At 57.4% G+C, this 24,450-nt stretch overlaps 1 protein-coding gene across 4 annotated transcripts in view; it reads right to left on the bottom strand.

Moving 5' to 3' along the window:
- C16H16orf74 (chromosome 16 C16orf74 homolog) overlaps positions 1–24,364 on the bottom strand; it is a 43,338-nt gene extending 18,974 nt beyond the window's left edge. The window contains exons 1-6 of one of the 4 annotated variants that reach the window (XM_057712833.1): positions 24,120–24,364; positions 9,148–9,229; positions 7,743–7,797; positions 6,676–6,823; positions 5,914–6,182; positions 739–783 (exon numbers count right to left, since the gene is read on the bottom strand). In XM_057712833.1, the coding sequence (XP_057568816.1) occupies positions 739–783; positions 5,914–6,010 (142 nt within the window). In that variant the 5' untranslated portion in view covers positions 6,011–6,182; positions 6,676–6,823; positions 7,743–7,797; positions 9,148–9,229; positions 24,120–24,364. Of the gene's footprint in view, positions 1–738; positions 784–5,913; positions 6,183–6,675; positions 6,824–7,738; positions 7,798–9,147; positions 9,230–24,119 lie in introns of all 4 variants that reach the window. The other 3 variants (XM_057712836.1, XM_057712834.1, XM_057712835.1) reach the window with 3 other exon arrangements.
- Positions 24,365–24,450: the final 86 nt, after the last annotated feature.

Genomic DNA, 24,450 nt, shown 5'->3' with positions numbered 1-24,450 from the left:
TAGCAGTGGGACCTGAAGGCTGGTCCCCCATTCGGAACCCCTCCTGACTTCCTGTGGCAGAGGGCTGGAACTGGGGAAGGCAGGAGGGGAGTCGGCAAGGGGCTGCCAGGGCGACACCCAGATTTCAGGCTGGGAAGACGTGGGCTGGGAGCGTTTGTCACCCAGTAACGGGCTTTGTGTGGGTCGTGTGGGTCTGAGACGCCCCTGGGACAGCCAGACGCTGGACAGCAAGGCCCAGAGCACAAGACAGCTCTGGGCTGCCTCTGCCAACACCCACAACACCCCTCAAGGACTCTGTGTCCTAGAACCTTCTCCCTGCCGGCCCTTCCCCTCCCCCGGCCCTCCCTGCCCAGCACCCGGCAGGTGGGACATCCTATCTCGGTGATAACAGGCCCTGGGGGCGGGGAGCAAACACCCTCCTGCGTGCCTGGCACCTTCCACCAGGGCCGCTTACTCCCTGGCTCTGCAGGCCCTGGGAGTCACCCCTCCGAGGGGGACCTGAGGCGTGGGGGGCGCTGGGACGTTCCCCGTCACTCAGTTCCAGGAGAGGGAAGGCCCGGAGGAGCGCTCGGCGTCGGAGCACGCACGTGCACGGCGCCTGCTGTGGACAGGGCTGCCTTGAGAGGGTGCGCCCTCCGTCTCGGGGCCAGCAACCCTGGAGCCTCAGGGCCTGAGGCTCTCCTGCCTCCCCTGCCCCCCGGCCCCCATAAGAGCTGCAGGGAGCGAGCCACCGCTTACCTTTCAGGCAGGTCAGCTTCAGCCCCATGTCGGCGCCTCTGCAGCCTGGGGAGAGAGCAGAGGCTTGTCAGGATCGGCCACGCGTGGCCAGGCCCCCGCCCCCCACCCGACAGGGGCACAACAGGAAGCAGCGGTGGAGAGAAACCGCGGCCGAGGTCACGGCTACATCTGGGCTGAATGTGCTCAGAGACAAGCGTGTGCTGGTGGAAAAAACTTTCAGGCGCCTCAAAGCTAAATATACTGGAGGAGGCCCAGCGCGGCGGCTGAGCCGTGAAGGTGCAGGTGAGGCCTGGCCTGGGCCGAGGCAGAACCAGCAGCACCTGGCCGCGCCTTTCCGGGGCCGCAGAGCCTCGCTGGCTTCGGGGACGAGAGGGCCCTGCGTGCGGCTGCGAGGTGGGCCTCAGCCCACGTGACGGGGGCACCTTTGGTTATAACGCTGCCCCTCTTCTAAAATGCAAATCCTTTAGAGATCTAACAGGCAAAGGGAACCCAGTCCAGAGTCCACGGGTATTAAAATCTCCCAGCCCGTGTTCCCGCGATCTCCCTGCCCGGGGACGGTCCTGAGCGTTCTGCGTAGTTGATGAATAAACAGGCAGCCGCCCGACACTCAGCCCTCGGTGACGACCCTGTGAGGTGCTACGACGGTCCCCATACTATGGATGTGGAGATCAAGGCTCTGAGAGGTGGTGGCAGCTGTCTGAGGCCACTCAGCTTACCAGAAAGAGCGGAGCTGGGGTTCCAACCCGGGACGGCCCTCATCCCCCACTGGGGCCACCTCACAGGGGTCTGCGAGGCTCTGCAGGCCCTTATTTCTACCGCGGAGGGTCCCCGGGCCTCTGAGAGGCTGAGGGCAGGGATCCCTTCCCTCCCGGGGAGACACCTGTGTGCCGGCTGGCGGGGTGAGGGGCGCAGGGTGGCCGTGAGCAGTGCCCACAGACCTCTGACGGGGGGGGGGCAGGCGTGTGTCGGAGAGCCCTGCCCTTGAGCTTGCAAGCCCACTGTCTCTTTGTCCCGCGCGAGGCCGGGATCTAAGGCAGGTGCGCTTTCCCAACTGTCCTTGGGTGTCCCCCACCCTTCCTGCCTTCTCTGCCCGCCTCGTTCCTGGGGCTCGGGCCTCCCAGCCCCCCCATCTCCCTGCATACTTTTCTTACGCATTTCCACCTGGGCATCTGGTCTCAGACCCAACACCGTGCATCCAAGGCCACGAGGCCCTTCACCTCCACACAGACAAACGGGCGCCGACAGCGGCGTGACACGCCCAGGGGAAGCCGACGGTGGCCAGGAGGCCAGAGGAGGGTTCCCGCCCCAGCCTGGGAGGCGGGGGGACCACGTCCCCAAAGACGGGCAGGAGCGGCCAAGCAGGAAACGGCCTCCCGGGTGGCAGGACCAGAACGTGCAAAGGCCCAGAGGACAAGAGGGGTGAGGCCCACTGGAGGAACCAGGGGGTGGGGGGTCAGGGCAGGAAGAGGCCACAGAAGGGCCAGAGCTGAGCTGGACTGTGGGGTCTCTGGAGGCTGCCTACGTCGTTGGGAGGCTATCCTGAGCACAGGCAGGCGCCTGCACCTTCTAGGGGGCTGTGCAGGCCAGACACCGCCCCCGCAGACCCCCACAGCCCCAGAGCTTGTTGACCATGGAGCACCTGAGCCCCACCCAGACGCGCTGGGCCGGAATCGGCATTCTCACAAGGCCCCTCGGGAGCCGTGTGCGCGCCGAGGTCGGAGCAGCTCGGCTCTGGGCCAGAAACTGTGGGGCCTGAGCGCTGAGGCCGGCGGGCGGGGCAGCCAGGGTGTGGGGGGAGGGGCAGCTGGAAGTTGGGGTGACGCACAGGCCTGTGAGATGGTGGGACCCCGGGAGGGGCCAGTCCGGGGGAGGGGTCAGATAAAGGCTTCAACTGTGGCCAGGGTGGACTTGTGGGCAGGGAGAGCCTGGGGGACTGAGAGCGGGCAGGAGAGACAGACAGACGGCTTTGGGAACTGAGTCAGGACAGCTGTGTGCTAAAGGAAGCTTTTCCCACGTGGGAACAGAGCCTCGCCCAGCCACGTGACCAGAGGCGGGCTTCCTAACCTGCCAAGACGTCACATTCCTCATGTGTAACATGGGGCGCTGCGCGCACAGTGGTGTCACTGAGGACCGGGTGTTGGCAGGCGCCGGCTGTGAACGGGCTCTGCTGGGCGGCACACAGCAGAGGTGGCAGAGGGGTCGACTGCTATTATGTATGACGGAGGGGAGGGAGGCGGTGGTCTCCACCTGCGGCCTTTTCTCCGCGCTGCTCAGAGCGTGGGTCCTGGACCACAGCACGGGCACCACTCGGAGGCTGTGGAAAATGTAGGCTCTCAGGCCCCGCCCCGCCTCAGGAGCCATATCTCGACCAGACCCCGGTGATGCTGACTGCAGGGGGAGCGGCACGGAGCAGGCAGGCACTTTGCAAAAACACCAGCGCCTGGGTCCTCCCCCAGAGGTTCCCGGCAATGGGCCTGGGGTGCGGCCCGCCACTGGGATTTTCACAAGCTCTGGCGGGGAGGGGGGCGGGGGCGTTGCGCAGGGGCGGGATTCTAACGTGCAGGATGAGATGCCCTTCCTTAGGGAACGGGGGGCTGGGGCTAGAGGAAGAGAGAACGGGAGAGCAGGCCTGTGGGAATGAGTACCGGGCGCCTTCCTCCAGCATCCGCTATGGGCCCAGACCCTCTGGAGCTCCCTCATTCATGGTCAGTCAAGCCTCACACCAGCCTGGTGAGGTTGGGACCATTTCTAGCCCCACTTGGCTGATGGGGAAGCAGAGGCACCACGAGGTTCGTTAACCTGCAGAAAACGTCGCATGGGGAGCAGATGGCGGGGTCGGGCCTCCAAGCCCACGTGTTCAACCCCAGAGCTTACCTCCCTCTCTCTGCCCCCGACTGCCCCCTCGCCCAGGCTGGGTCTCCTGCCCAGGGGTCTGCAGCCCTGAGGTCAGGATCCCTGCTGGCCACACTTAACCACCACCACTGTACAGACGCCGGAGAATATACACTAGCACCTCCTACTCCTGCAACTTCTCTGCAAGCTCGAAACTATTTCAAGAGAAGCATCCAACAAAGGAAAGGAAAGCAGAGAGCAGCTCACCCAGAGCTACCCAGCCTCGGCTCAGCACCACCGCCTCCCCTCGGCAGCACCCAGCGAGCCGCTCTGAGCATCAGGTCCGGCTTTCCTACAACTGCTCCGACGTGGCTGGAGGGGCGGCCAGGGACGGCGGCTCTGGCTGGGGGTGGGGGCGCTGTGTTACACAGTTCCTCCCAGAAAATTGTCCTGAGTTGATAGCGTTCGTCCCCAAAGCTGTCTTGTGATTTCAAAAATACCGATCTCAAGACACTCAAGGAAAGAGGGAAGGAAGTTAAGAAAGGAGGAGGAGGAGGACCTGGCAGGCTGGATTCAGGGGACACCGGGGGACAGGAAGCTGTGCCAGCGTCGGGTAAACGTCACATCAAGAAGTCACGTCTACGTGTAGTGATTCTATTTCTGGCTCCTAAAAGTCCCAGATGGAGTTTTCACCGACCGACTTTTCTCACCCCAGTGCACGTTGCTGTAAGGCCCCACAAGGACAGCAGGAAGGTGGTGGGCTTGGGAGGGGCTGAGAGGAAGTGGGAGTCTGTGTGAGCTGTGTGACCTTAGGCCAGTCATTCCCCCCTCTGATCCTGAGACACCGATGCCCTGCCTCCCAGGCTCTGTGTCCTCATCTGTAAAACAGGCACCCTGGCCCAGCCTCCGGGACAGGGCCTGGGACAGCTGTCACCGTCATCACCTCACTGTCAACCATACATGTCATGATGTCACCTTGCAGCACCCAGTGAGGGTGCCGTGTGAGAAGAGAACCAGGGACACCCTGCCACGTGGTCCCGGATTCCGAGGTGTGGCCTGCAGTGGGAGGAAGTGCTCCCTGGGGTGACTTATGCCGACTGGACTGAGTCCCGTGCACTCCATTCCCTTCACGACTGGGGCTGCTGGGGGTGCGGGGCAGCCCCCTGCAGAGACAGTAGATGCTTTTGTGGGAGACGCTCCCTGTAAATGGGATGGGATGGGATGTTCGGAAAGGAGGAGGGAAAGCTTGATCCTTCATCAAAGAAGGATGAAGGAAGGAAGCTACACAGACGCCTAACTGAGGGAGTGGGGCTATATCCCCCCAAACCTCATCACCATGACAGTAACAGCTGACAGGTGTCAAGTTAACACTTTGCAGAGGTCATCACAGTGGGACTTCCCTGGTGGCGCAGTGGTTAAGAATCTGCCTGCCAATGCAGGGGACACAGGTTCGATCTCTGGTCCAGGAAGATCCCACATGCCACAGAGCAACTAAGCTTGTGCACCACAACTACTGAGCCTGCGCTCTAGAGCCTGAGAGCCACAACTACTGAGCCTGTGTGCCATAACTACTGAAGCCTGTGTGCCTAGAGCCCATGCTTCTCAACAAGAGAAGTCACTGCAATGAGAAGCCCACGCACTGCAAAGAGTAGCTCCCACTCACTGCAACTAGAGAAAGCCTGTGTGCAGCAACAAAGACCCAATGCAGCCAATAAATAAATAAATAAATTTATTTAAAAAATAAAGGAATAAAGACTGCCTGTCCTTAAAAAAAAAAAAAAGAGTTCATCACAAAAGTTCCTAAATCCTGACCACACCCGACGAGATAACACTATCGCCATCCTTACTGTACAGATGAGGGAATGCAGCCTAAGTGGCCAGTGGCCAGGGAGTCGCAGCTCTGAGAGGCCGGACTCCAAAGCTTCAAGTCTCTATCATTCTACACACCAGAGGTCTATACTGTCTGAAATTGTTATGAAGATACATACTTCTGTCATTAGAAAATAAAGATTTAATGGGCTGAAAGAAAAGGTTTCATGAGACGGGCCGCCTTAGCTTGGCCAGATGGTAGGAAGGCAGTGAGACCCAAGAGAACTGCTAGTTTAGGTATAAATGTTCTCTCTCTTTCACACATTTGCAGGAGTGTGAAAAACCTCCCTTTCCTATTGAATTGGGCTCTGTTTATATTCCCTTCAAAATATCAGATTGTTAATTATTTGCACAACAGCTTGAGTTAGAACAGGTTCTTTCTTGCACCCAGGCATGAAAACCCCTCTATCGCCCAATGGCCACAACAGGATCCTCTCTGGCGACAGGGATGGGCAGTGAGTGATGAAAACTTACTTCTTCTGCAGGGGTCTGCCCCTCCCCTGATCGGCGGCGGGACAGACGGGTATCTACCGTGCTGCACATCACACAGTCTCTCTAAAGCCATGGGCATCTCCAGGGCAAAGGATACACATGGCCAAGGTGTCCGTGACTGTCCTTAGAGCAGCCTTGCAGATAAGAGCCACACACTACAGCCGAGTGCTGGCCAGCTCACCCTCTGCAGGTTTGCGACACGAAGAGAACAGTTCACTACTGTGCAAAAGGTGATGAAGATGTAGCACAGCCTGTGGGAGACACAAGAAGCCCTCGGGGGTGACGGGACCCTGCTGGTGGAATTCCGGCTCCCGTGTCTGCTGACGCCCTTCAGTTTCTGCTTTTGTGGATCACGGGGGTTGGGCTGTAGAGGATGGAACAACCCCTCCTGGGATGAATCCTTCAGATCTACTGGAAGTGGTCACATGACACACAGGATGCCCGACCAGAGCACAGGCCACACGCCTACTAAACATTCTCCACCATTTACCTGCAACTCCCGTGGCACTGGGCAGCCGGTATTTTGATTTGCTAAGCCTGGCAGCCCTACACAAAGGTTGTCACCTGGGTTTCCCAGATGAGCCCACGCAGGCCTGGAGAGGGAGCGTCAGGGAGAGGCAGAGTGGAGCTAGAAGCCTGAGCTTGGTCTCTGCAGAGCCACCTCCCAGAGGAAATCAGAGCAGCCCCGTGGAGGTCATGACTCAACATGCGCACAGGGCCTCACAGCCTTGACCAAGAGCTCACCTGAGGACCAGGGAGAGGGCAGGGGTGAGGAATCACAGCTGAGGGATGTGACCGTTTGCCTAGGTGGGTGGACCCACCAGATCAGACGGAAACAGGTTCCCCTCGCAGCTCAGCGAGTCCAGGCAAGCTCTGCGCACCTGTGTCCTTGCTGCAAACACAGGGAAGACGTACTAACTGACTGACCAATCAGGACTCCCAGCAGGCACACGACACATCTTGGTTTTCTTCCTTTTTAAAAAAAAGGCCCTTTCCTTTCACAAGAGGATTAGAATTCCTGCCACAGCAGCCAAAGGGACTGTGCTGGGAGCAGATGCTACAAGCGTTCCCATGCCTCCCATCCTGGGACATAGAGTGCAAGCACGAACCTCTCCCTGTCTTTAGCCCACAGACCTGCAGGAGGCACCTGCCTGGCCCACAGCTGCCCGCCAACAGGAAGCCAAAGAGGATGGGCCCAGGGGGAGGGGCAAGGTGCCCACCAAAACCTCCACCTGCTTGCTGTCTCTGGGCAGGGTCTAGCTGTGGCCTTCCACTGAACGGCAATGTAAGTCTGAGCACAATACTTGCCCACTGCCCTCTCTGGGCCTCTGTGAGAGCAAACCCAACACTGGATTTGTGCAACTTTCCCTATGTTATACATCAGTTACAATGTTTAAAAATAAGAGACATTGTACCAGAAGTTAGGCTAATGGTTAATTAATCATGGGGTTAAGTAGAAAACATGTCCTTATTTTTACAGCAGCCTTGAAGTTAGGAGTCACAAACTCCTGGTCACCCCCTGCAGGTTTGCAGTGCAAAGAGAAAAGGAAACTATTGTGTTGTCTGCACCAAATAAAAAGCACCATGTGGCACTGCCTGTGGGACACACAGAACCACCCACCGGCTCCCAGGGTAGGCTGTGGCTCAAGGGGTATGAGTGGGGTCCTGGGGAATTTGTTTCTTGATCTGGGTGTACACTTTTCATGTGCACACGTTATTGTGTGCATATTATACATGAACAATATTTTCATAGGGGAAGGTTTGTGCTGTGAGGGCTAGGGGTTCAAGGTCAGGCCTTGCCACTTACCCACCTCCTGCGTGACCTTGGATCAGTCACTTTATCTTTACAAGCCTCTGTGTCCTCATCTGTAAAATGGGGATAACAACAGTATTAGGTCAGAGAAGGAAAACAGAAAACGCAGGTGATGGGCGCCAGCGTTTAGTCCTCGGTAAACAGTAAATAGCACCGCTGTCTTTCCGCGGCCACGGAGGGCAGGTCCAGAGGTGTTCTCAACCTCTGGCTCGGCTGGGGGCCCACGGAGGGCACCCCACCGGCCAAGAGAAAGGCTTCCAGGGAGAGGAGATTAGGCTGGCGGAGCTTTCAGCTTCCTTGGGGCCCGCAGAGGGATTAAGTCTTTCCATAAATACACTGCCTCCCTCCCACCCAGGGCGGGGGCACAGAATGCAAGGTGGGTGTGGCCTGGACAGGTAAGGGGGTGCTTTCTGGATTTAACCCGGCCTGGAACAGGGGCTCCCCAAGCACCCCCGGGAGCTATGCAGGAAACCCCGGAGCCTGCCAACCCAGGTGCCTCTCGCAGGAGCCTGTTTCCTCATCTGTAAGATGGGGTGTTTGTTCCACAAAGGCCGCAGCATCACAGGAGCGCCTCCACCAGGCTGCCTGCACCTCCTCTCCCCCCACCCCCTCTCCCCTCACCCCCACCCCATCCTCAGGGAGGCAAAGAAGGCTCAGTCTGCAAGGACTTTCCTGATTCCATCTCGGCCCAGCAGCGGTCTGAAAGAGGTCCCTACCGCCCTGACCCCGCCCACCAGGCTGGCGGAGCCGGGCCGCGGGTCCACCTTTAAAAGGAGTGCCTCCCCTCGCCCCCCGCCCCCCGCGTTCCGCTGAGCTCAGCGGGCCGGTAAAGTCGCGAGTGCGTTCACACTGGTCGCCCTTTGCGGTTGCAAACCTGCTTTGATGCCCTGGGAGCGAAGGGGGCCCCTAAGTGAGTTGGTTCATAAATAATACATTCTGAAATACTCGATAGAGGGGAAATGGTTCCTCTCGAGGCCTCCTGCCCCCACCCCCGGCCGGGCTCCTCTCCAACTTTAAGGAATGGCCTTCTGCTCCAACCCCCAGGAACTCGTGACAGCGCGGGGTGGCAGGTGGGGAGGGGGGGCCGTTGGCTTCCACGCGCGGGGACACCCCCCCCCCACGCGCGCAGTGTAAGTTGCAACACGGCCAGAGGTGGCCCAACTTTCCCCAAACCCGCGTCTCCGCAAAAAAGTCTGCAAGAAGCTGGGGGGACGCCCGAGCCTGCGAGGGTCCCCCTACCGCCCGCCGGGGCCCCCGCCCTCCCCAGGGACGCCCCCCTCGCCGCGGCAGCCGGCGGGGCGTGGACGCTGCTCCGCGGGGCTGCGGCTCCGGGGAAAAGCGGCGTCTTCTGGAAGGGCAGGGCGGGGTGGGCGGCGCCGGGGCGCGCGGCGCGGGGCACTCACCGCTTGCTGGGGGGCTCACCGTGGGGCCCGCCCGGGCGCCGGGGGCGGCGGCGGCCGGGCTCGAGGGGCCGCGGCGACGAGCCTGCAGGAGAGAGCAGCGGGGGTCATGGCCCGGGCCGGGCAGCGCGCGGGGGCCCCGCTCCGCCCCGGCCGGCGCTTGGGGCCGCCGCCGCGCGCACGCCTCCCACCGCCCCCTCCCTGGCCCCCGGGGGCGGCGCTGACGGCAGCCCCGCCCCGCCCGCGGGCGCCGGATTGCCCGGGCCTGGCGCTGGGGCGGAGCGGGGCGCGCCCGCCCCCTCGCCGGGGAGCGAGCCAGGGGCGCGCCCGGCGCCCGCTTCTCCCGCCTCGCGCGCTCCGCCTGCCCTCCGCGGTTTCCTCTCGCCCGGCCCGGGGGTGGGGTTGAAGCGGGGGACCCGGGGAGAGTTTGGGCCGCGGCCTGGGGGGCTCTCCACCGTGCGCCCCTCCCCGAGGCTGGGTGCCAGGCGCCCCCCCCCGAGGCTGGGTGCCAGGCGCCCCCAGCAGCCGCGCACCCCAGCCCTGGGTGCTGGAGGTTGGGCCTCGGGGTTCCCGCACGCCGGGTGGCCGTGCTTGAGCGCGCCCCACCGCCAGGCCGCGGAGAGCGGAGGGGAGAGGTGGGAGGCTCCGCCGTCTCACCACCCCTGCCCTGGGCCCTGGGGACGCGTTAGCAATGCGCTGCCTCCCCCCGCCCCAACATGTAGTCGCTGGCCTGTGGGGCCTCAGATGGCCTCTGTGATCCAAGGGCAGCTTCCCGGTGTTAGCGTCTGTCCCTTTGGCTCTCCACACAGGCTTTTGCACCCCACTTCTGGGGGTGAACCCCGGGGGGTGCGGCCCGGCTGGGGGTGTTAGGACTTGCCTCCTGGCCGCTGGGCCGCCTTCAGGGTTTTGAGGACGCCCAGCCGACAGTCATTCCCCAGTTCCCAAGCGTGTGGGTGCAGAGGCCTTTCATCCAAATGGGCTTCTCAGGAGGCTCCCCCCCAGCGTGCCAGGAAGAACAAATCTACCCCCTACCAAGGGTTTTTCATGCCATCGCCACAAGCCTGTCAGGCCAGCTCCACCTTAGAAGCCCAAGGTCTCCACACCCTGTGCTCTGTGTCCTTCTGGAAGCTTAGAAAGGGAAACTGAGTCTCAGCGCAGGACAGTGACACTCCTTCAGTGAGTGCAGCTGCAGGAAATGCAGTCAGCGCCCCAGCCGAGTTCTACCTTTGAGTCATTCCTAAAAATGTTGCAATCTTTTGGTTCCTCCGGACCAGAGTGATAGGCAGGAAATGTATCATGTCTCCCCTCCCCCAAACAGAAGCAGGGGGCCGGCTTAGGGGCAGGATGTCCCCCCAACTGTCCCCGCCCCACCCGCAGCCTCTGGAGGGAAGGGGGGCGAGGGTCCTGTGCCCTTGTTCCTCCCCAGGGAGCTGTGGGGCAGGGCTGCTCCCCTTGCCTCCTGAGATGGTGGCATCAAAGGGGTGGGGAAGCCTCCAGGGACGAGGGGCACAGCCACCCACATTCTTGTCACAGAAGCAAGGCCCTTCTGCTGGCCGAGAAGCCCTGAGCAGGTGGAATGCTGGGCACTGGTTGTGAGATCAGCCTGTCTCTGGGCCCCAGTTTCCACAAGGAGAAATGGGGACCCGTTCATTTCTACAAGCACTTTTTGAGCACCTGCTCCGCGCTGGGCACCAGGTAGCACAGTGAACAGCATCACTGGCACTGCCTGAGCCTATGCCGTGGCCTGATGTCACCACCTGCTCAGGACAGCCCTACTCTCTCCATTTCCCAGGTGTGGAGCCCGTGGCAGAGGGAGGCCACAGGTCACCCCGCCGGTGAGTGGTGTGTCCTGACCTGTGCCCTGCTCTCCTGCCCCAAGCAGAGAGCGGAGCAGCCAGTCCCTTGGGGGAGTTTGGCCCAACTCAGCACTGGGGGAGGGGACGCGGGGCTAACGCGAGGGGCCTCCTCTCGAGGAGGCCCCGGGAGGTTTTGTCAACTGTATGGGGCTGAGATGAGGATGGAAAGAATCCAGTTTAATTTGCTTCCTCCCCCAGGAGGCCTCCGCCCCTGGAGGACAGCGGGGTTGTGCTTCAGGGTCAGAATTTCTCAGTGTCGGCACTTCGACGTTTGGGGCTGGATGATGATCTGCCGCGGGGGCCGTCCTGGGCGCTGGAGGACACGGAGCAGCACCCTGGCCTTCCCCCACTAAGTGCCAGTAGCATAGCCGCCCGTCCCAAGTTGTGACAACCAAAAACATCTCCAGACATTGCCAGAAGACACCCTGCGGGCATGACTGCCAGTGCCTTGAGAACCCCTGAGAGTATTCCAGTGGTTCCCAGCCCTAGCAGCATGCCAAGATCCCCGAGGGGGGCGCTTAACCAGTAAATAAATAAAAATGAATGAAGCAAAGACCCAGGCCCGGGTTCACCCCCGGGACCCTGACCCCACTGGTCCAGGTAAGGCCCAGGTATGGATGCTCTGTAAAAATTCCCAGGTACGTTTATCAGCTGATACCACGGAGAATATCGACTTGGGCGTCAGAGTCGATTTGGAAGGACAGAGACTTCAGAAAGAGATCAACCAACTGCAAATCCGTGCGAAGCCTGGACGGGTCCCGATTTGAACAAACCAACTAGAAAAAGATATTTGTGAGATACTAGAAAATTGAACATAATCTGGGTATTAGATCGTATTAAGAAATTACTACTAGGGACTTCCCTGATGGCGCAGTGGTTAAGACTCCTCGCTCCCAATGCAGGGCCCGGGTTCGATCCCTGGTCAGGGAATTAGATCCCACCTGCTGCAAGTAAGGAGCTGGTGAGCTACAACCAAGGAGCCTGCCTGCTGCAATTAAAACCCAGTGCAACCAAATAAATAAATATTTTTAAAAAAGAAAAGAAATTACTACTAATATTAATATGATTAGTAGTGAAATTGTGTTTTTAAAGCCCTTATCTGTTAGTGATTCACGTGGAAAAGTACTTATGAGTGAATTATCATGAAGATGAGGTTTGCTTTAAAAGACAAGGAAGGACTTCCCTGGTGGCGCAGTGGTTAAGAATGTGCCTGCCAATGCAGGGGACACAGGTTCAAGCCCTGGGCCGGGAAGATCCCACATGCTGCAGAGCAACTAAGCCCGTGCGCCACAACAACTACTGAGCCTGTGCTCCAGAGCCCATGAGCCACAACTACTGAAGCCCACGTGCATAGAGCCCGTGCTCTGCAACAAGAGAAGCCACGAGAAGCCACGGCAATAAGTCCGTGCACCACAAGGAAGAGTAGCCCCCACTCACCACGACTAGAGAAAGCCTGTGCACAGCAACGAAGACCCAGTGCAGCCAATAAAAATAAAGAAATAAATATATAAAAAAAAAAAGACAAGGAAAATAAATGGGACTTTCCTGGTGGTCCAGAGGTTAGGACTCTGTGCTTCCACTGTAGGCGGCGCGGGTTCGATTCCTCGTCGAGGAACTAAGATCCCACAAGCTGTGCAGTGCGACCAAACAAACAAAAACAAAAAACAGGGAAAATAAAAGGTGGCAGAGGGAGATGAAAATAACGGAAAATGTTGATAATTGTTCGAGTTAAGTGACGGGTACTTGGGGGCTCATTATACGATCCCCTCTGCTTTCGTATGTATTTGAAATTTTCCAAAATGAAGTGGGGGTTTTGTTTTGTTCTTTTTAAAAGAGAGAGATCCCACGTGGACACCATTCTCCTGGAAGGCAGGTGAGGTGCCGAGGAAGTCGGGCTTGTTTTGGGGTGGGGGCCCCATGGGCTCTGGAGGAAAGTGCGGCTCAGTGGGCTTACCTTGCACCACCCCCCTGGCAGCAGCTGCAGCGACTGAAGAGGAGGGGACAGGCTTGAACCCACAGACCCTGGAGACTAGGCCAGGGCAGCAGCCCCACACCTGCCTGTGATCGGAATCACCTGGAGTTTTGGGACGAGGCAGGTGCTGGAGGCAGGGACTGCTCAGGTGTGGGCCCGAGGTGGGTGGTTTGGGACGTCGGGCCCCTAATGCTCGTCCCCCAAAGCCCTCCCTTCTCAGCCCCTTGGTCTGCAGGGGATGTCGGAGAAGAGTAATTGGAGCAATTCCAGCCTCTCGCCCCCGTGGGCACTCACTCCTGCGCACAACTCTACAAGGACTGCAGGGTGGACTGAGCACCTGCCACGTGCCAGCAACAGGTCTAGGCTCTGAGGATACGGGGAGTGAACGAGACTAGTCAGAGACCCTTGCCCCTGTGGATGTCGGAGTCTAAGTGCTAACAAGGGAAAATACAGCAGAGGGCGAGGCTAAAGGGTGGAGAGCTAAAACTTCAGATGAGGTGGACCACAACCCTGAGAAGGTGACCTCTGAGAAGCCCCGGAAGGGAGCAGGGGCCCATGTAAATATCAGGAGGAAATGCTTGCTGTGAGGGTTCTGAGTTCAGGGTGTGGCCCAAGGAGGGCAGAAAAGGGACCAGATTTGTAGGGCGGCTCCTCCTCCTGAGACGTCCTTCCACCCGCCCTTGTCCAGTTAGCTCCTCCTGACTTTCAGGGCTCTAAGCAGCGTCCCTTTGCCAGGCAGACCTCCGGCTGCCCTCTGTTCATCAGTGCCATGACTGAAGGTCTGGGTCTCACTGGCAGGGAAGGGCAGGGACTGGGTCCGCAGTGCTGGCCTCACAGCCTCGGCCTGGGGCACAGGGCCTAGCGTGGGGCAGTCACTCCCGCCACACTTGTGGAATCCATGGGGGTTTCAACGAACCAATGAAGAACTGCAAGTCCTCAGAAAGTTTCCGGGGACCAGGGGACCAGACACATTGCAAGGAAAGCAGCAGACGGGACAGCCCATTCCCAGAGGGAGCCATCTGCCCAAATGCCAAGCCAGGGAGGCTGCCCGGGGGAGCTGCTGGGGAAGAGTGACTCTGTGAGGTTGCTGTGCCCAGAACAGGGAGGAGGTGGTTCTGTCTGCACAGCCCCACCTGTGTCCCTTCTAGCTGCCAACAAGGGGCAGCGTGAATGATGATCGTGATGGAGGTGGCACTGGGGCCCCACCAGGGAGGGGACAGAGGGAGCCAAGGGGAGGAGCAGGGCTGAGGTGACAGTGGTTGCCGCGGACACTTTCTAAGCCAGGAAGGACATCAGGGCAGACCCAAGGCTCAGCAGAGGCCAGCCCAGCCCGGGACGCCTGTGAATAGGGGTGCTTGGGAGCCCCCAGACATGGCAGCAGGGTGGCAGAGTGGGTGCCCGGCAGACTGGCCTCCCAGCAGACCCCGTGTGGGTCTGAGAAGCTGGGCCTTCCTGGTCACCATGGCAGGACCTCCCCTTGCCCGGAAAGTGCTACCCACTCACACGTGGAATAGGAGGGTTTGGGGTCCACAAGGGCTTCAAAAGCTGTCCAGGAAGGTGGGGAGCAGGGCTGGTGGGAGGGGAGATCTTTCCATTTCACAACCCCCAGGCCTCACCAGCAGCTAATTCCCTATGTGAGGCATGTCTGTGAAATTCAGTTTCACATTCAACAATCACTTATTGATCACAGTAGTAGGTTAAAGAGGGCTGCAAATTCTTCCTCCTCCCCCACTGAAAGGCGAGGTTTATTCCCCTCCTTGACTCTGTGGCCCTGAGGCTGCACAGCCAATGGAATGCAAGAGAAGTGACGCTGCCCTGGTGGCTTCTGCTTCCTCTGTCTGGGAAGACGTGCTCTCGGGAAGGTTCCTCTCAGAACCCCACCACCATGCTGAGATGCCCAAGCCACAGGGAGAGCCCAGGTGTAGACTGCCTGGCAGAACTCCAGCTGAACTCCCAGCCAACACCCAGCCCCTACACCCACCATGTGTGTGAGCCAGGCTGGACCTCCAGCCCAGGCAAGTCCCCAGCAGGTGACAGCAGCCCCAGCTGGAATCATGAGTTGCCCAAGAACCACCTGGCTGAGCCCAGGTAACCCACAGAGTTGGGAGAAAGTAAACAATGGTGGCTGTTTTAAGCCACTGCTATCTTACGTTTGGGGATGTTTGTTACACAGCAATAGGTTGCTGAGCCAGGCTCCTATGAAGTGTTAAGCACAGATGCGATCTAATTGCAGCTTTAATTTGCTGCAGTTAGATTTATGAACTATTCCAATGTCCAAAAAAGTAGAAAGCATGAGAAAATGTACACCCATAACTTGCTACAGTTGCTTGAGGTTTCCTTCCCCTAAGAATTCGTTATTATAGATATTTGAAAATCTGCATGTCACTCCCCTCCCTCCCATCCTGACGTTGGGGTTGGCCCTCCCTGCCCTGCTGTTACTCTTCTGCTGTCCACCTGTGCACCCACAGGCAGTCTGCAGTCTTGGCTAATCTCCACAGCCATCTTGCCAGGCAGCAGACACTGTTATCCCATTGTAGAGATGAGGAAACTGGGGCTCAGAGAGGTGAAATGGCCTGGACCAAGGATGTCTGGCTGCAAAGGGGGCAGAGCTGTCTTCTCTCACCAGGACCCACCAGTACAGAGTGGGTGGCAGGTAATTCCTTTCTTCCTGGAGAAACCTTTGTGTGCATGTGTGTGCCTGCACTTGTACTGTGGGGTTTTGGAATGAAATGATATGATGCCTGGAATTTAACCAGTGGATGGGAGGATAGACGAAAATGGCCCTGAAATGGCCACTGCTGGATCCCGGTGATGGGTACATGGGGACTGGTTGTGCTGTCCTCTCTCCACATGTATGTTTGAAAATTCCTGAAGTTATAAAAAAAAGAAACTCCAGGCCCTGGGGAGACCGGTCCCAGGTAAAAGGTAGGTAGGCCACACAGGAGGGGACGCCCTGGTCTGCAGCCTTGTCTGTCCGAGAGGGTCACCTGAGAGCCACAGACTCGCCTTGTAGCTCCCGAGGCTGTCAGGAGGGGCCAAGGGCTTAACCCCACCCTGGAAGGGGCTGAGACGCCCCCTCCCACATCCCAGGCTGCCAGGGGCCCTCCAGTGTCACGCTGGCCACAGTGTCTTAGCAGTGTCGTCTGCCCCAGAGCAGAGGGCTTGGCGTGGGGCAGCTCCTCATCTCTGCGTCCTCTGCCAGCCTGTGCTGGTTTAGTGACCCCGGGGACAGAGTCTGCCTGGGCTTGCTGGGTCAGGGGAGGCAGCCTTGCTTTGCCTCTGGGAGCAGGGTGGGGAAGCAGCAGGGCTGGAACCCTCACATAGGGTGACACCTCTGTGAGGCCCCTGCAGGCTATGGGACCTTAAGCAATCAGCCAGCTTTTCTGAGTCTCTGTTTTTCACCTTAAAATGGAGCGAGGAGCACCAGCTCCGAGGGCTGCAGTAAGGGTCCAAAGTGAGAGTGAATTGCAGATTCCCTGAAAGAATCACAGTCTGTAACTAAGGTTTGTTTTGAGCTAACTGGGCATGAGGCACTGTTTTAAGTACAACTTTGCAGAGCTTTCTGAGGACGGTACTATCATTCACCGCCCCCCTTTTTTTTGACCACACCACCCGGCATGTGGGATCTTAGTTCCCCAACCAGGGATCAAACCTGCGGCCCTTGCGGTGGAAGCACGGTGTCCTAACCACTGCCTGTCGGGGAAACCTCCATTGCCCTCCTTTTGCAGACGACGTGACTGATGCCCAGAGAGGTGCTGTCACCTGCCCTGGGTCTTGGGCTAGTGAGGACAGCGCCTGGTTTCTGCACGATGCCCAGCGCCAAAGCAGCGTCCACCAATAGAAGGAAAGTCACAAAAATCAACGGCCACTACGTCAAAATTAAAAACTTCAAAAAGGCACCTGTAAGAAAATGAAAAGCCAAGCCGCAGTCGGGGAGAACACAATTGCAAATCACATACCTGATAAGGGACTGAAGACATCAAGGACGCTCAGAACTCAACAACAAGAAGGCAGGTAACCCAATTAACAACTGACACTTAAATTTAAAAAAAATTTTTTACAGATTAAAATAGATATTTCACCAAAGAAGATGTACAAATGGCCAAGAAACACATGAAAAGAAGAACAACATCATTAGTCTTAAGGGAAATGCAAGTCAAAACCACTTCACATGCACTCAAAGGGCTTTAATCAAAAAAATAAAAGGAAAATAACAAATGTTGGTGAGAGTGTGGAGAAACTCATAAATTACTGCTGGGAGTGTAAAGTGATGCAGCCACTTTGGAATCCAGCTTGGCGGGTTCTTAGAAAGTTATAAACATTTATTTGCTAATTCACCAATTCTACTTCTAGGTATTTACCCTAGAGACATGAAGACACATGTTCACACACAGATTTGCACACAGATGTGCACAGCAGCTCTAGTCACAAGAACCAAAAGGTACAAACAGGCCAGCTGTCCCTCAACTGATGGCTGGACAAGTAAACCATGGTCCACCCACCCCGTGGAATATGACTCAGCCATGAGACGGCAGGAAGCGCCGGCACCTGCCATCACGTGGGTGTGTGTGCCTCAGAACCGTGATGCTCAGTGCGGGAAGCCAGACACGAAGGCCACACAGATGATGGCATGTACGTGACGTGTCCAGACAGGCAAATGTATAGAGACAGAAAGCAGACTGCTGGTTGCCAAGGGCTGGGGCTGGGGATGAGGAGGGATTGCTATGGGCAGAGGATCTGTAAATTTACTAAAGATCGTGCACGCAAGGCAAAGCAGGTGAATTTTATGGTATGTGAGTTACACCTCATGAAGGCTGTAGCATGACAACAGTAACAACCCCAGCTGCTGTGTTAACAGCTCCTGGGCGGGCGTGGCCACAAGAGCTGAGGGAGGAAAAGGCAGGTCCCCCCAGGGACTGGGCGGTGGAATGACCAGGTGACCTGCAGCTGCTCGGACGGCACCCGCTGCCAGGGCAGAGGCTTCTCAGGCTCTGGGGCTTTTGGAGAGAGCCCGAGGGCTGGTTCTGCAGCAGAGAGAACGGGGAGCCTGGGACCCTCGTGGAGGTGCTGCAGCACCCGCAGAGAGGAGCCGGAGGGCGAAGGATGGGCCCTAAAAATGAAAGGTGGGAGGGTGTGGAAAGAGGAGGGAAGACCAAAAACAGGAGAAGGAAGGAGGTGGAAGAGGAGGCAGGAGGCAGAGAGGGTGAGGAAGAGCAGGGGGGCGTTGGAGAGCACCGCGACACCGCAGGCGGGCTGGGCCGCCCAGGGCCCCCACTGAGGAGCTCGCACGGGCTGAGGGACCGAGCCGTGTGTGTCCCAGCCCACACTTGTGACGGAGACGGAGAACGAGGGCAGCCATTCCTTCCTTCAGCTCCTCACCTACGAGCATCTCACGAGTATCTGCGCTCTGTCGGGTGCCGGCAGCTTGGGGGGACAGACAAGCAGCATAGGGGCGTGTGGGGGGAGCCCTGACGTGTGGGGACAAGTGTGATGGGGGTCATGGGGGCAAAGTTCAGGCGCGCGGGGGCAGATGGCAGGATTCAGGGACAAGGCAAATACATGCCTGAGGCAAGGTGGAAGGGTGCGAGTGACAGCAGGCAGCCCTGCCTTGACGTCCCTTGGGAGGCTCGGTGGAGGAGCCCAGAGGCTGAGGGCAGGTGGGGGCGGGAGCGGTCAGAGGCGGCCAGACCGGCGGGCCTGGGGGTCGCGGAGTTTGGCAGCAGCTGGTCACGGAGGCGGCCTTGGCAGGGCAGTGGGCACATCAAAGGGGCTGCAAAGCTGGCTCCAGACCGCTGTGGGGAGGGGGCAGGTGGGCTTCAGGGCCACAGAGAGACCGCAGTCAGGGGGACGGGGCTGCACCAGGCCCTGTGGGCTCTCCATGGCCTAGGAAATTGTTCCAGAGCGAAAAAAGAAAGCAATACACAAAAACAAACAAGATTGTAGCTGCAAGAGAGAATGACAAAGCTCTTCTTCATGTCCTGATGGGGAAAGATGGCCAAGTGGAAAAAAGCATGTTGTAGAAGGTATACAGACATTGTCCTCTCAGTGAAAAGGGAGGAGAAAGGGCCGGCGTTTGCTCGTGTGTGCGTGTGTGTGTGTGTGTGTGTGCGCACGCCCGCGCTGCTGGAGAAACTGTGGAGGGCTCTGCAGCACCCAGGGCAGCTGGCTGCCTGAGAGGGAGGGAGTGGGGCTGGAGGCAGAGGCCTGGGGAACTTTTCACTCCCTTCCCTTTACCCCTTTCGAAATTTGAGACAGGAGAATGGATTACCCAGTCCAAATTTAAATTAAAAAAGAAAAAAATCCATGGGTTTTAAAGTATAGAGGAACCTGCAAAATAGAAGCTAATAATAGTTAACTTAAGACACTGAAGCGTTCATCTGTGTTGAATTTGGTCTTCACAAAAGTTTTAGTACTTTGAAGATGAACTGAGGTTTAGCTTCAGGAGCGTACCTGAGTGTGATTGACTGTGCTTGTTGAATTTAATAAGTTACTTATAGTCACATAATTTCAAATGCTGAACTAAAAGAAGTGTTTGAAAAATGTTGCAGAACCAAAGGTGTTTAATGGTGGGCATGGGTGGGATTTCTCATCAGTCTTCCAGGCTCTGGGATGGGACCTCCCACGGCAGATGCAGAGCCCCAACCTGGGCTGGGGTTGAGGTCGTGGGTGTGGAGAGATGCGGTGCGGGGTTCCTGAGCAGTGGGGGAGGGGTAGGCATGGATCTGTGACCGGTGGGATGTGGGGGGCAGGAGGAATCAAGGAATTAATTCTGATCTTGCCAGATTCTGGGAAACAGCACATCTTGGAACCATTGTGAGGATAAAAATATTGGTACTTGGTCATCTGTAGCGAATTTGTTGCTTTTGATAGACATTCTTGTTCATAACCCAATATGTTCTTATAAGGACAGTAGCACCATTTATTTGAGGGCATATCTGGGGATCGCCCTATCCATACCCCAAAGCCTTGTGCTAAAGTCCACCCCGGGGTTAGCAGCAAGACCGGGTCCAAAGCTTCACCCTTCTTTCGCATATACGTGAAGAAGCTTGGCTTTCCCAGAGCATTTCAAAGGGGATGCAGATGGGCCGGGGGCTGGAGGGAGAAGTGGGTCTGGGAGGATGTGGATTCAGATGCCCTGATGGTGCTAGAGCATCAGCTGGTGAAGCGCCTGGTAGCAGGAAGGAGGAGGAAGACCCAGGAAGCGTGGCTGCTGGGGACAGCACGGAGGGACACACCATCTGCCCCGCTGGACAGAGCCTGAGGTCATTGTCGGTCACCCAGCCGGTCACCCATCCAGCCTCTTACCTAATGGTCACCATTTGTCACAGAGAAAAGAATAAACACCATTGTTAAATATCTCCCATCTAAAACCATTAAGATACTTTAAAGCATTGTGCCTGAGGGGTCAGATTCAGTTACCTGAAACCTTAGCGTACGTCAACTAGACTTCTTCCCAAAGATTCCAAACCGGTAAGGTTTCTGCACATCTCTGGAAGGAGGAGGGGATTCCCCAGCAATTCAGCCTGGGGTCCCATCTGCCAGGGGTAACTCCGCTGCACACTGCAGGCTAGAGCCTTAGAACTCTTTCTTCAAGCCCTGCCTGGGTCAGCCACCCAGACAGGCAGCTGCAAAGTTAACCTTTCTCAAGGCATCAAAGCAGGCGCCGTGGTGTGCAGCGCCCGGGCGCAGCGCCCAGGGGCAGCTCTGCGTGCTGCCAGGAGCCCTTGGGCAGCCAGAGTGCTGGCTCCCGGCCCTCAGGGTGCTCCCGGCCTCCCAGGGGGTCTGGATGAACGAGCCGGGGACAGTGCCGGCAGGGTGGGGGTGTCACATGCAGTGGCTGGAAGGGGCCTGGGCTGTTCTGCAGGACATTGTTTCCCTGGTCAGCGTGGGGCTTTCTGGGAGGCCCTGCTCAGGGGGAGGCCAGCCTGGCAGATGCCCAGTGTTCCCTCCGCAGGCGGCCGGCTCCCGTGGCCTCTGCCTCATTCCCCTGGGGCAGGAGGAGGAGCGAGGAAGGGAAGGGTGTCAGGGCTCTCTAGCACGGGACCAGCTGCCCTGCCCGGGCTGAGAACATCAGGGGTGGGCCGGGGGGGCTCAGGTACAGCGCGGTTCTGTTCTCAAAGCATCAGGTCACTCACTCCATTCATCAAACCCTCCCCGGGGCACCTGCCATAAAATGCCAGCCTGGTAAAGTCTAGGGCGATTTCTATCCAACAGAAATCTACTTCCAGCCACAGATGCCATCTGTGATCTCCTAGCAGCTTTGTTAGAAACAAGTAAAAAGAAACAGGTGAATTTCATCTGAGTAGCATATTCCATTTAACCTGATTTATCCAAAAGTTATCACTTCAACCTGTAGTCAATGTAAAAATCATTAACAAGGTAGTTCTTTCTCGTGCTAACCCTTCCCAAGCCGGGGTGTATTCTACACTTAGAGCACATCTCCATTGGGCCCAGCCGCACTTCAAGTCCTCAGGAGCCACGTGTGGCTGCCGGCTGCCGTGTGGGACAGTAGGGATCTAGAGATGCAAAAACCAGTAACAGCCAGACTTTCTGCTGGGGGGGAATCTCTGCTCACTGGGCGGGGGCTGCAGCCATGCGAATGAACAACCATGCAAATCAGAGCTTGCTAGGTGCTACGGGACGGGACGCAAGAGCAGGGATGCTCTGCCTAGAGCAGGGGTAGTGGCCCATGGCCTGTTAGGAACCGGGCCGCACAGCAGGAGGTGAGCGGCGGGAGCGAGTGAGTGAAGCCGCCCATGGCTCACGTTACCGCCTGAACCTCCCCCGCTCCGCCCCGTCCCGTCCGTGGGAAAATGGTCTTCCACAAAACCAGTCCCTGGTGCCAAAATGACTGGGGACTGCTGCTCTAGTGTATCTTCCGTGGGCTCCTGGTCCCACTTTGCCACTTGGTAACCGTGCATGGCGCCCGGCCACCTCCGGCCACTGGTAAGCATTTAATGAGTTAACCATGAGGAAGTGCCACTCCATACCCACCGAACTAGAAATTACAAGTGCTGGTCCTGCCAGAGAGCTGCTCAGGGAGTGGAAGTGGGGTGACTGGAGGGCAACTGGGCACCATCTGGGGAAGCTCACCCCCACCAGAGAGCCTCCCCACGGAGGGGCCTGTGTCCTGGGAAGCCTACATGTGAGTGCCAGGACTGGGGATGTGGGTATTCACTGTAGCATTGCGTGTGAAGTAGCGAACTTGGAAGGGCTCTAAATGTTGGTCAGAAGAATGAACAATCTGACCTGTTCGTCCATTGGAAGATGGCACAGCAGCCCGTGTGAACGAGAAAGGTCTGCGCATATCTACATGGAAATACTCAAAAGCATACTGAGTGGGAGAAATCAACATTGTGTGGTATGAAGTTGACTGGAGCATTCTGAAAAAGACAAAGCAGTCTATAACTGTACATGAGAACACCATAGGACTATCTCAGCGGGTGCCCACCAGTTTCCGATGAGCAGTCGGTTCCAGGAAGTGGGGAAGGGTGGCATGGGAGAGGAGGACAAAGGGGGTCTTATCTCAGCATTTCATCTGTTAAAAAATTCAGCAAATACAGCACAAAATGCTAATATATGTTAAGTACATGAGTGCATGTTAAAGTATTCTCTGTACTTTTCTATACTTGAAATATTCCATAATAAAAAATTAAAGCCCCTCTGAATTTAAAAAAAATGAATGAATGAGCAGCCCTGAGAAAACCACCTGTCCTCCCTGTGCTTCAGTTCCCACACTTGAAAGATGGGATACTAGCACCTATATCACTGAGCTGACATGGGGCAAAAACGTGGCCACTTTTTCATGATCAACGTCTGGGAACAGAAGCTCTTAATCAGTAACAGCCTGAGTGTTCACCGAGTGCTTGGCAAGTGCCAGACCTGAGTGAACTGACTCACTGACATCAGGAATCCTTGGGACTTCCCTGGCGGTCCAGTGGTGAGGACTCTGTGTTTCCACCGCGGGGGGCATAGGTCGGGGAACTGAGATTTTGTAAGCTGCGTGGCACAACCAAAAAAAAGAATAAAATAAAGGGCAGGCGTCCTTATCCCCATTTTACAGATGAGGATACTGAGGCAAGAGTCGTTAAGTAAGTTGCCCACCATTACCAGCTAGTAAGTGGTGCAACTGGGATTTGGACTGGGCCAGCCAGGTTCAAAACTGGCATTTTGACCCCTTCTGTATACTGTCTCTAATCAGTGCTGATTCTCTTTCCTTTTCCAGAGACTGAAAAAATTTCAAGTCTGCAGGTGCCAAGTCACCCACCAGTGAGCAGGGGCCCAGGCTGCTCCCTATAGAGGCAGAGGGTAACCGCCCTGGCCGCAGACGGCTCACAGCCCTCTCCCTGGCACGGATGAGCCCGTCTGGAAGATCAAAGTGCCTCCTACCGACTTTAGGGGACCCCCAAGCACACCAAGTTCCATCTGCTTTTTAACTGCTGCTGAGGGCTTGGCCACTAGCAGGCCTGTCTTTACACCTCTGTTATGAAACTATTCAATAGGGTGGGGCCCACGCAGAAGGGGAAGTTCCGAGTCCAAATCTACCTTCAAGTGACCCTGGGGCCCCAGAGAGCAGCTCCCTTCCCTGGAAGCCCCCCCCCCACCCCCCCACTACCTGGGCTGGGGAGTGAGGGGGTCACAGCTTCCCTGCAGCCTGAAGACAAAACCTGGAAATTCCCTCCTTGGCAGTGAGCTCTCCTCCACGAAAAAAATGATTTGTGCCACAGACAAACATCCTCCCCCCTGCAGGCACTGCCAGGCGGCAGTGAGAAGAAATGGACTTGCTTTTCCCGTGTCACTGAACTTTAGTACCTCATTTAACTGAAACTGGAACGCCTCACTTTGGTGTGGTGAGGGGGTGGGGAGTGGGAAGCACCAGCACTGCCACGCCTTTCTCGCGTATAAACTTCTGAAATCTTTACGTTAAAAATCCCAGGAGTGTATTCTGCTATAAGGAGATAAAGAGAGTTTTCACAGCTCAGGAGAAGAGGACAGGATAGTGCTTGACACGGTGCTGGGCACTTGGTGGGAGGAAGTTCCACTGCGAGGAAAGAGAGAGGGGGCCCCCCAAGCCTTCTTGGGGGCCTGGAGGTGCAGTGGGGGGCCGGCCGCTCTCCCCGCGAGGCTCCCGGCGCCCCAGCTCTTACCTCTAGGAAAAGAGGTCAGTGGCCGTCTCGCGTCTCAGGCTGGGGACAGTCACTCGCTCTTCTCGGGTGGCCATCTGGGCTGCGGCTGCTCCCTGTCCCCTGCTGGCCGACTGTCTCCTGACTCTGCCCGTCTGGACTAAATGCCTGGCCTTTTCGTAGAGAAGGGAAATTATCTCTAAGCTCAGGCCTCCAGTGGCCCCGTGGCTTTTGGAAGCTTACTCTGTGCCATTAATCCCTGACTCACATTCCCGGTTTCTGGCCCCACGACAGAGGGATGGGCCAGCCAGAGCTGCACAGAAGACAGACCCACGTGGCGGAGGGTGGAAACCAT

This window comes from Hippopotamus amphibius, chromosome 16 (assembly GCF_030028045.1).
Source record: "Hippopotamus amphibius kiboko isolate mHipAmp2 chromosome 16, mHipAmp2.hap2, whole genome shotgun sequence".
Taxonomy (NCBI): domain Eukaryota; kingdom Metazoa; phylum Chordata; class Mammalia; order Artiodactyla; family Hippopotamidae; genus Hippopotamus; species Hippopotamus amphibius.
The sequence above is the reverse complement of the archived record's forward strand: the minus strand, read 5'-3'. Positions and strand labels throughout refer to the sequence as shown.